Raw genomic sequence first — 12,278 nt, forward strand, 5'->3', positions numbered from 1 at the left:
CCTTCATGAACAATAAGGATTAATCCTACAGATCCCTTCTCATCATCTGTCGGCAGCAAAATGTTTTGGATTCCCTGAAGTCCCCTACCACGTGGAGACCAACTCCACTGCTCCCCGCCTGGGCGAGCAGACCTCAGCTGCCCTGAACCCCACACTGCTGCAGCAGTGCTGAACTGAACCAAGCACAGCGGCTTCTTGCTCTTTTTTCTCCCCATTTCCAGGATTTTCATACCATGGCTTACCACAGCAGCAAGGGTACAGCAAAGGCTGCATCAAAGCAATTCCTTTACAGAGAAAGGGGTGTACAGAGATTTCCGTATCTTTTGCTAGGGAGTCTTGTGTTTTTATCAAAACTACAGTGAAATGCCTTCTTTAAAAGGCTTCTTATTCCAAGTCAAAAATAATGCACACTGGAGCCCATTCCGAGTCCTTGGGCACTCATCAACCCCAGACGTGCTTTTCTCACTGTGGGCAAAGTGGCTGTGTGAACACACAGAGGAACTCCTGTTTAAGGAATGGTGGGACTGCAGAAAGGCAGCGGCAGCTTGGGTTCCACCTTACTCCCTGAGCGCTCTCTCATCTCCCTCTTCTTCACGATTTTCTAGGACTGCTCCCCACCTGTAAGAAGGAGCATCTTAGCCACAGCCCCACCATTACACAAGAAAACCCAAACCCCAGTTTGTACACATAAAAGAAAACCCAGCTCTATTCCTGTGCCTCTTAGCCTGCTGCTCAGCCCTTCCCCACATCCCACTTGCGCTCTTCTCCTTGGAGCCTGCTAGCCTCTCCCAGGCACAGAACCAAATCACTGAGATGCTTCAGCAGTCCATGGCAGTCACCACAGACATTCAGCCTGACCATGAATACTGTACTGGCAGCAGCACTCCTTTAACCTCCAGAAGATGGACCACCTCACTGTCTCACAACCTCCTATGACTCCATGTGCACTTTGAAAAGGAAAAAGTTACACAAATTGGTTGGTTGGTTGGGGTTTTTTTGTAAAGGCTTCATTTTTTGCTGCCCATCAGCACAGTCTCAGCGTATTGCACATTTTCTTTATTATAAAAAAATGTCTTCTGTATCAGGCAGGAAGAAAGAAACTCTTCTCAGGAGGCTAATGCATACTATTGTCTGTAATTAGAGGTAAGTGGTTGCTTGTGTGGCCATCGGGAAGTGGGACCTAGTCAAACAAAACCAAAGTGTTATTAATGGCTTGTCCAGAAACAGAATCTCCCCTCCCTCCCCAGGTTTATTCTTGGGTTTTTCTTGCATGCCTTTTGCCTGGTCTCCTAAACAAAAATTACACAAATCTGCTTGCCTTCCCTCCTCTACCACAGCTCACAGAACCTTGCCAGCTGGCAAACTTTAATCAATTCAAGAGAAAGGCAGAGGTCTTAAAGGCTACCTGCAGGCTTAAATGGGAAAAATAAAAGCAAAATAAAATCAAGTAGTTGCCAGAGGAGCAATCCTATTGATGCCAAATGAAGGGAAAGGTGGCGACTGCTCAGCTCTTTCACACTGCTTGGCAGCAGCCTGCAGGCAAATCTACTGCTCAGTTCAGCACTGAACCCCTGCAGCATGCAGCGTCCCTCTGGTCAGCAAGCCAAGCAGAAGAGCACGTGAGGGAGACTGACAGGGCCTGGGAAAACATGTAATTTTTGTAATACAAAAAAAGTAGTAAGGACAACGGAGAGAATGTAGCAGAGAAATCTCCAAGAGACTCCGTTTCATTAATTCTACTTCTTAGAAAACACCTTGCTTCCTCACATGTTAGGTTTTCTGTTTTTAAAAGCTGTGGAATTGCAGCTCATATTAATGTCAAGGGGAGGGTTTACTGCAAGCATCTTAAATTCCGCTGGGAACTGAGTGCCAAAGTTGTCCTTATCACCCATCCTCAGGTCGCTGCACCACTTGTTTAATACTTAGAGATAAGGTTTTTCTTACCGATGTGGACTTGTAAGAGCCCAGTCTGAAACGGCAAAAAATAACTTCTGCTACAAATCTTCCAAAGCCATGTAAAATTCCTGCAATGTCAAACAAGATTTGAAGTGTCACAAGTAGCCAAACTGTAGTATTTGTAGAAGTATTACAGTGGAACTCTAGACGATATCAGTATGTGAAACTGAGAAATTAACATAAAAAAACAAAACGTCAAGGACAGGGAGGGGGTGTTAGTTTCTAACACTCTGAATTGCAGTAATAAAATCAAAACCAAAGCTAGCCAAGCAAATGTAATTTCCTCTATGCAACCTCCATGGCTGAAAATACATTCTGTGGTACAGAAATATCTACTTTGAAAGAGAGCTCTTAGTTGAGGGTCTCTTTACTATGCTCTCTTCAAGTGAAAGCCAAGAAAAGAAATAACTAGTAATCAAGATACCCTATTATGTCTTGACTAGTAAGTGAATTGTGTCTTTTCAATTTAGTTTATTTTCTTTGAAGGAGCAAGTCCTGCAGTAATTGACCAGTTACACAAGAAAAATCCTCCCAATTACTTCAGATGGAAATTTTATCTCAACTTTGGCACTGATTTAGCATTGGATCCCAAATACAGGAAGTACACAGAATATCAGAAGTCTGTGTGTGTGTGTGTGTGTATCTATATCTATATCTCCTTGCTCTTCCAGAAATTAATTATGCGACAGTTACCAAAAAGGAAACAAAAGGCCCTCAGCACAGCAGAAACAGCATAATGGAACACCAAATATCAGCAGCTTTCATTGCACATGTCAGTGCACACAAAAGGGTTCTTCATCTTAAACCTGCTAGAGGTTCAGGACTCCCTGTATTTTATCCATAACATAATCATGGCCAAACAACTCTGGTAGAACTTCAGAGGGAAAGCACTGATAATTACCTGTAGTTGAAAAAATTCCCCCAATAATGCCACAGAGCCTCACTAAGAATTGCCAAAAAGGCATGTGTTCTTCTGTCACCGTCACCATAAGTGAACTGATATCATATTTCATGAATATTCCTGACACCCCATGGCTGCCAGCTGCGTGGTTAATTACTCTTTCCTGAAAGAAAGAGAGAGAAACACAAGTTAGTCACTTTCTACTAGTCACAAGGAAAACAACCTGAACAGATGTGATGACAAAGGGCTACTTCATCAGTCAGCAATCGACAGAAGACCAGGGAACACCAAGATCATTTTGGCCAGTACCTTCTAAAACCCAAAGATAATTAAATAACAATTTATATTCCTGGTCACTGTTCTTCTGTGCTGCTTATCAGTGTTCACTATCATGCTCTGGTACTGTCCTCTCAACCTTTGCTTACATGGTCCTTTAAGCAAGGATGTTTATAACCAAGTTGCTTTCAGTACGTATGAGTGCCACAGTCTCGGACTAGTCCGTGAACTCAAATAAGTGCACTGGTACCGTACAGTGCCTCAACTCTTCCTGCCTTCTGCACTGCTATTAGTCACTGAAAACAGGATGAGACCTTCAGGAGACATTTAAGTTGCAGAGCAGCCTTAACTACGACAGCTTTCCCAGATGGTGTATATAAATCCACAGACTGCATCTAAGACTCATTAGGCTCCATCCTCCTCCTTCCTTGGAGCATATCTCTAATTCACATGCCACAGAGGATTTAATTGCTGGTTCTTAAAAATACCAGGGAATACTCTAAACTAGAGAGTACCACAACAGAAATTCAGAATCTTAAGTTAAATTAGATCAGTCATGGTAACAGGCAGAAAACTCTGCAATGGTTAAAAAAAAAATCACCTCAAAACAGTAGAGAATGCTTTCTATATTTTAAGAGCATGACAACACTCAGCATTAGAAGATGGAGGATCAGGCATACAAAGGAAGAAGAGAAGACTGAAGGTAGTTTAACAGAATCTTGCCATCGGCAAGAGACAAAAAATAATGTTTGTGTTATTGGTCCCTAAGCCTTATTAATCTTTTGAGGTCAAATGGTGAAAAAAGAGTAAGAAGTTAAACAGAACGCCCAAAACTCCACCCTCAAGAGATACATAATTCCTTTTCTGCAGACCATTTTGGTCTCCTTGTAGCTTGTGCTGCAGAAGATTTAACTGTTGGTTGCTAAAACCTGCTGAAAATAACTAACCCTGCATCAGGTATCTCAGTGAAGTCTTCCTAGAGTTAAATCTTTTTAACACAGATAAAAACGGCAAATCAAACATAACAACAGCGGAGATGATTCTGTCCACATCTTTCAAACTGCTTCCCAGTCTGTTCTCCACTGGCAATTAAACCTTACTGTATTCAAGTTCCAGCCATGGCGAGCTGAACACCTTTTTCCAGGTCTGCATATATTATATATTATAAAATAAATGGACTAAGTTGTTCAGCAAATAACTGTTCCTAATAGCCTTTCCCAGCTCATCTGCTAGGAGTATTCAGTTTCCAAAGAGCAAACAGGCTTTACAGACAAGGCGGCTCACGACTGAGACAGAGCAAGCAAGAATGTAATGCCCCTTTACCTCCACTATTCACAAGCTTTTCTCCTAAGCAACCTGTGACTGTGTTTCAGCTCTCAAAAAAATACATCCTGACAAAAATTTAGAGAGATAACTAAAACTGCACAGTTAATTAACAGAAACCATCTTTAGAGCAGAAGGAGAAAAAAAATTAATACAAGATTAAAAAATCCAATAAGGAGTAAGAAAAGCAGTTGACTGATGTCCAGAAGTTTAAGGAGTGCCTTAGTTGTCGCAGAGATTGTGCAGAGAAAACACGAAGCAAATTGCTAAAGCAGCAGCAGACGGGAGTGCACGGCATGATGAAATTCCTGTTCGTTCCTCTCTTCACTCCATCTTCCATGACTTTCAGAGTGAACCTTTCCCTTTCAGCAGTCTGGATGTCCCAGATTGAAGCCCAAGACATCACCTCTATTCTACTTCCCCAAGCGATGTATTTTTCAGAAGCAGAGCATGGAATTGTGAGGAAATATATTTTTCTCCTTTGGAGACCACCACAAACTGTATTACAGTGAAATGCATCCTAAGCTCTGCATTTCCTTTCAATGCAAGGCTTTCTTCTTACCTCTTGCTTTTATCTGCCATTTTTAACTAAACTTTTTGATATTTTTTTTCCTTTGGCTTTTGAATAAAAGATCAAAACAGAGTTCAGTGTCTGGAACTGAGACATGTAGCTCGTACACATAAGGCTTTTTCTTATTTACAGCAGTCTTTAAAATTAGTACCTTGTGATTTGCCCATGTATTTTGCTGTAAGAACCACTTTCCTTTACAGACTCAGAATTAAAAGTCTCCTGAAGCCTAGAAATCGGAGCTCTCTAGTGTGAAGAATAGTTAAAGTTAGTGGTTCAACAAAGGCTAAACAAGACAGCTGAGAGAGAGAGATGCTTTTTGTGTGATTAGTTTTTCATACAAACTACCTTTGTTTCCGTTTCTAATACTCCACAACCAAGTTCATGACGTTCAAGCAAGCTGCATTTTTGGTTTGCTTCCCATACGGATAAAAAGCTAAAGGTGGATTAAATATTTGAAAAGCTACACACAAGACTACAGACCTAAAACTTGCAGGATTTCACCACCAGCACCACTATTAGCATCCAGTGAGGTGGAAATGACTGCATATCTATCATTAATTCTAGTATCAGACTTCAGATCTACAGATGCAAAACACTAATGTTAGCACGTGTTACCAAGCATGTATACTTTACCATTAGTATTACATTACTTACAGGTAAATCTAGTTTACTCTTACTTCTACTTACCCTTTCTGTCACTGAAAATTGATGAGTTTCTGCTGAAATTTTATACGTATGGAGTTTGGTTGGCACAACTGTGATGAAATACTGGAACATCTGGTTGTCTAAAAGAAAACAAATCTCACTGTTGAATTAAGTACAGAGTCAAAAAACATCTGAGATTCACAAAGAAAACAAACAAATAATACTCAAAATAGCTAATCAACTAAGCCATATACACTAGGGACATTCCTCAAGGAGTCCCAGCACTGCCAACACTACTTCAGCACCACCTGCACGAACAAAGTTAGTTTTCACAGGCAAGGCCTACATCACATTTGTACTTGGAGAAATTTACATTTTACCCATGTAATGAAAAGATTCATTAAGGTCAGGCCACTCAAAGCTTCAAATGCAACGCATGGATAGTGTTTGCCAGGGCACAAGTTTCATACAGTCACATTTTGCGTGATACACATCTCAACAGTGGTTTGAACAGATTTTAGCCACTGAATTGTCTACCCAATGCTGGAAGCCGGTCTAAACTGGTTACGGTTTTTCTCTTGATTAGACAGACTTCTAGAGAATTCTTCTAGCGCAATCAGCAAGTTTATGCATTTATGATTGCTCTGTCTTCGTGCAATTCCCTAAGAGAAAAAAATACTGATAGACTGGAGCAATTTGTTTTAACTACCCTAAAAACCACACTGGCTGGAACAGCCAATGGACTGACTGCCTTGGAGACAACAGCAGCTTACAGAGTTGCGGGAATCGCTCTCCTGGGGAATGCAAGTCAGAGGATAGGGCGTAGGTAGCTCTGTAAAACAGGTTACTATACTTCTTTATGTATACATGAGGAAGTGATACACAACCCCTTCCTGTAGTAGTCTCACAAAATGCACTGTGGAAGTGACAAACCAAATACAGGAATAAAATCCAGGACTTCTGATGCTATTTCTTTTTAAACCAAATCAGACTTATTTTTTCCCATTAATGACAACAATCAGACCGATCAATCTCCACTGCAGCATACTGCTGCAACATTCTTCGCAGTATGTTCAGACATACTGTAACTTCAACATAACACATATCAAAAAGAAACTGCCAATAAACTTCAGCGCAACAGCAAAGTACAGCGATACTAATATTAAAAAGAAACCGCCCATTTAAGATGCCATGTAGATAACTGAACAGTGCATTGCTCCCTACCAAATTGAAGAGGACACACTATTTGTAAATCACAACATCCACGAAAAACAATACTATTTTAAATGCAGTTATTGGAAAAATATAGAAAACAAGATGCTTTTTAAAACACACAACACTTACGATCTGATGCTATTTTTTCTGTTCCATCCAAAGGATTAATAATTCCTGGAATAAGCTCTCCAAATGACAAATGATCTATTCTGTGAGAGAAGTTATAAGCTGAAAGACAATACAGAGGAATTAAACAACATTTTTACACTGAGATTCCGCACTCAGAGAAAAAGATGTACCCATTTCTCACATTGGAAAACGCATTGGAATATTTCAAACACTGGTGTGCATTTCATTGGATTTGTGCCTGTGACTGTATCACTGCATCTACATACACATTTCAAACAAAACTCAAAGTCAAAATCTTTAATAAGTAAATTGAATTTCTCTAGAACAGAACTTCTAAAACAAATTATAACTCTACCTGAATCAATCCTGGCACTGAAGTTAAATTTTCATTACAGGAAATTTCTCTTGGCCAAATACTGAAGTTATTGTACAGTTCAGGTTCTTGTGTGTAACAGTATTTGAAAGACTAAAATTTCATAAATGAAATGTACAGAGGAAGCATAAGGCAACTACCGAGTTACTACATTTCCTGATTTTGCAGACATTTAAGCTCTATAATACTATGCACTTGTGTTGACATAAATTCTTGAGTAGACATTTGGAGGTCTAACCAACACCAAGTTCATTTTTCACAGTAAGTCACCCTTGCTTCACATTACGTACAGCAGCAACGAACATTTAGTATCTAGATTCATAACCTAAAAACAAAGTTTCTAAGGACAAAGGCCAGAAATTTTTAACCTTATAAAAACAGATCTTGCACAGAATAGGTACTCTGGACTGAAATACAGGAATTTTGTATGGTATCTGTATTAGAACAAAATATAACTGAGATTCCTGTGCTATTATTTCAGTAAAAGCAACCTAAAGATAATACTAGTAGTGTTAAATGTATGAAAGTAAGGCATTACTGAGTCATACATTTGCAAAGAATAATCTTCACTTTCCTCTACAATGCAATAACCCACTCAGAACAACTTTACAACAGCAACCTACATTAACATACGGATTAGGAGACAGAAATCTGAACAAAAGTATACTTGTTCACATGGAGACAATAGAAAGAACTTACACTCGTGGCTTACAAGGGCTGCCAAGTGTGCATGGCCTCGAGGGTGTGGTATTGCCCTAAAGAAAGCAATGTATGTTTTATGAAAAACTTATTCAATGAACCCACACAAAACACAGTTTTCCTAAACAGGACTATGTAGAAAAATAACTTCAATACTTTCTATTCACACACACATGCACATTTTTTTAACATAATATATATATGTTTAAAGATATAGATATGTTTTACAAATCTACATATACATATATATAAATTGTGTGTGTATATATTTAAAAAATCCATGACATTTTATTACTGCCAAGTACAGACAGCCTGATTGACAAGGCACAGAAACATTTAGACTTGTGTAAACCCTGTTAAGCAAAATTATCATCTTGCTTTTTCAGAAATGTCAAAACCACATAAAGTCACCAGGCTACTAGAAGAGCCACCAAGGTCTCCCACATGAAAAGCTGCAGAACTGCTCAAGTTACTAATGAAAACTGTGCCGTACTTGTTTTATGGTAAACAAGTTAACTATGCTTTGTATTTGCTCCTTTGCTCCCTGACTCAGTTAAGGTAACTTCAAATCTGGACACTTGTTTGTAGACCTGTAAAGAAAGTACAACACAGAAACTAGAAACAGTGCGAAGATAGGGGGAAAAAGTGCAACTCTGTCTGGTAAGTAAAACAGCCTCTCAGTCACACTTCATCCTTACTACTCCATCCAATAATGCACTATATATAACGTATAAGTAATTTTTTATTTTTATTTTTTAATTTTCAGGAATTGAACAGAACATACTTGCCCACAGTTATGTGAAAGTTCCCTGCCACTTTATTGACATAGAGATGACCATGAATTCTGCATGCATCTGGAGACTGTAAGAAATTATCTTCCCTGTTTAAACAAAACAACATAAAGAACACTTGAGAATATTCACTAACAGAAATAACAGCAGTACAGTTAGATTTATTTTTCCTAGCATAAAGATACAGCATTATCATCTACCTCTCCTCATTGTATTCTTCTGGAATTATAGCAGGGATAGTGGAAGGAAAGGAACCTAATAAAGGTCAGTCTGATAAAATCAATAAGCTTTCATTTGTACTTCTATTCAGAGATCTGGCCTACAAAGCCAATTTATGGTAGCTGAAGATGTGAACACAAAACCTAAGACCATAAGTATATCTCGCTGCCCAAGGGATTTTTTTCCCCCAATTACTTCTATCAAAATGGTTTGTTGGGAAAGTTCTAATGCTACAATGAATAAAACAAAATATCTTAGTCACATTAACACCACTGCAGCAAGAACAGCTTTCAATATTTATTTTTTATGAAACATTCCTCTTCCCACACTTGTTGGGATGTCCATGACTAAGAACATATAAACACATCTCAAGTATAAATACCATCTCAAATGCTGCACTAACAAGTATTGTAGAGACACAGAAGGACTCAATGACTCTGAAGACACTAAAGGAGAAAAGCCTTCAGAAGCAAGGATGTATGTGGTCCTCAGACAAGGAGACTACAATGTGGAAAGTGCATGCAGCATTTTTGGTGTTTGTTTTGGTTTATATTGTTTGTTTGTTTTTAAGGGGAAAAGAATTTCAGCTTTCATGTAGAAAGCTTTTTTCCCTGGAGGAAAAAGAATAATCCCAGAGCATCTAGATTCATGCAGACCAAGTCTTCTATGCATGAGTCTCTTGGCATTTTATGGGTAGTTGGAATAAAGTGAAAAGAGCAAGGTTTCTCCACACAATTTTAACAGTGCTATCTTAGACCAGGGCATTTACTAACATAAATAATAATAGCAGAACGTTTTTAAAAAGTTGCTGGACAGAAAGATAGTATTTAATTTAAAAAAAAAAATTAAAAATACTCTTGTTTAGCATTGCTTTGGCATTACTAATTCACATTACGTAGAAAGCAGCGGATAAAATGGACTAAAAAGGTGTGAGTGTATATTTGTGCGCGTGTCTGTATTATGTATACATATATACCTATAAATGCACACATAAAACCTGGAAACCGTCTCCAGATTGGAAATCCCAGAGGTTTTCAGAAAACAACAGCCCTCTAAAGCAAGTACCGAGTACACTATTTTAAAATGCAATAAAAAGCTGCATGGTCTTCTTTTCTTACAACCTTATCTTCTCAAAAAAAAAAATCATAACCACAATAAAACCTGCAGTCTAATTAAATAGGGTGGGGGCAGGGGGGAACGACACCATCTCAATTTTTTCTTACCGTGGCGGCAGTGCTGTAGAAGCACTTTTAAAAGCACTTTTGAATATCACATCTTGAAGAGAATGTTCCTCCTGCAGCCTACTCTGAATTAGCTGCAGTGTCCTAAAGATTACACAGACAAGTGTCAAAGCATGCAACAGCAAAACAAAAAAAAAACTTCACAATTAATTATCAGCTTCAGTTGCAAGTTGCAAAAACGTGGCAATTTGTTACTATGGTTCAGCTTTGACATTTAGATATTAAGCTGTCTGTGTTATGCAGCTGAACCCGTAATTAAAACTTGTGCTACCACGCATTTGTTTGGAAACATAAACTGAACAAGTCCATACATCTTGGCTTGCAATTGCATGACCCAATTCCACAAATAAGTCCAAAGCCATTTTTTTCCAAAACAGAGATCTCAAATCATGGCAAAAGCAAAGTAAATTAAAATCCTTTCACAGGTTTGCACTCCTAAATTACAAGCAGGAGCTGACAGACCTAAGAAATAGTTCTGTCGTGTGACTCTGGTGAACCTAAAAGTCAATTCCAGTACAAATAATACATTGAGATGCTTTACCTTTGCCATTCTTTTTGTTGTGGGCTGAGTTCAAATACTACCTGAAAAAAAAATAACAAACCTAATAAAACATGCAGGAAGCACTGAAGTCCCATCCATGAAACCCAGAAGAGAACTGGGGTGTGGGAAGGAGTGGGGAGTTATAAACAACTTCAGACTCGGTACCACATACTGGAGTTCATGAAAGGACTTTGCACTTTAAATAATACATTCACTGTTCAAGTATGGAAATTTCTGTCCCTTCCCCCAGAATTATTCACTTGCTTGCATTTATAACTTTCCTATCTGTTCCTAAAGCTCTCATAACTTGAGTCAGCAGTCTCTGTCTTTCTAGCCTTTGACTAACATAGGCTAGATGCAACAGTAAGTGGCAATTTAATTCTAAGTGATATAACAGACATGCATAGTTTTGATGCAAATAGCAATGACACAAGCAGAGGAGCAACCTTTGAAAGACAAGGGTCCAGGTGCAGACTGTTTCTTTCCACGACCATCCCACACTGAGCATTGCTTTAAGACAAGCTACCAGACCTGCTATACTTCAATCAGCACAAGAATATCACCAGATCCATCTGTGCACCAAACTCAAATCTGTGTATTGTTAACACTGATGTACTCCAGACCGTAAACTCAATTGCAATTAATGCTCAAACCTACCCAGACCTATGGCCAAAAGAGACTAAATACAGGAAGTTTCCTCTTTCTAAGATTATAGCCACTGGGGCAACTGCTAGAATGCAGCAGCTGCAGCAGTGCAGATGCGACTCTCCAGACAAAAAGAGGAAACGTTCCAAGGAGAGCAAACAAAACTGAGCTCCTTCCTCTTCCCAAGTGCATCCTTCCCTTCAGCCATCTCCTCCTGCTCACACAACAGTGGGAATTTGGACAGAACCGTTATAATTTGGAGTACAGTTCAGTTATTAGAGAATGTAATAATTACAGCAGGAAGTTACATTCCCTAACAGTTTTTCTGTAAATGATAAAATACTTTAATACAGCATAATTACATCAAAGTTTATTGTACCATGCAAGCAAAGCTGCTTTAAGAGTATAGGCTGACACAGTTCCAGAGCCTTCAGTTCACAATGCAGAAATTAAAAGGATACTAAACCAATTTACAATCTTTAATGTCATTCCATATTATAAGGATATCATGAAGATTTTCTATCCTTTCTTAGTATTCTTCTAGTTAGAAGCCAGTTACATCAATTTTCTTTTTGAGAGCTCCGACAGTTTGCCTTCCATATCAAATACTGCTGGAATTTATCCCTAGAATTTGCATATGTAAAAATAACTACCTGTAGAAATCACTAGCTTGTTAAGAAGCACTAATCTGGGAGTCTGCTGTAGTCAAATCTGCAGAGGGTGAACATACAGAAATCCCAGTGCTAGCCTCTT

At 38.8% G+C, this 12,278-nt stretch overlaps 1 protein-coding gene across 1 annotated transcript in view; it reads right to left on the reverse strand.

The window, feature by feature from the left end:
* Positions 1-688: 688 nt before the first annotated feature.
* ERGIC2 (ERGIC and golgi 2) overlaps positions 689-12,278 on the reverse strand; it is an 18,038-nt gene continuing 6,448 nt past the window's right edge. The window contains exons 5-13 of the mRNA XM_010179575.1: positions 10,881-10,921; positions 10,322-10,423; positions 8,873-8,968; positions 8,089-8,144; positions 7,017-7,115; positions 5,715-5,812; positions 2,858-3,020; positions 1,945-2,024; positions 689-1,180 (exon numbers count right to left, since the gene is read on the reverse strand). Coding sequence (XP_010177877.1) covers positions 1,115-1,180; positions 1,945-2,024; positions 2,858-3,020; positions 5,715-5,812; positions 7,017-7,115; positions 8,089-8,144; positions 8,873-8,968; positions 10,322-10,423; positions 10,881-10,921 — 801 coding nt within the window. The 3' untranslated portion in view covers positions 689-1,114. The remainder of the gene's footprint in view (positions 1,181-1,944; positions 2,025-2,857; positions 3,021-5,714; positions 5,813-7,016; positions 7,116-8,088; positions 8,145-8,872; positions 8,969-10,321; positions 10,424-10,880; positions 10,922-12,278) is intronic.

Source organism: Mesitornis unicolor, unplaced genomic scaffold (genome assembly GCF_000695765.1).
Source record: "Mesitornis unicolor isolate BGI_N332 unplaced genomic scaffold, ASM69576v1 scaffold19442, whole genome shotgun sequence".
Classification (NCBI taxonomy): Eukaryota; Metazoa; Chordata; class Aves; order Mesitornithiformes; family Mesitornithidae; genus Mesitornis; species Mesitornis unicolor.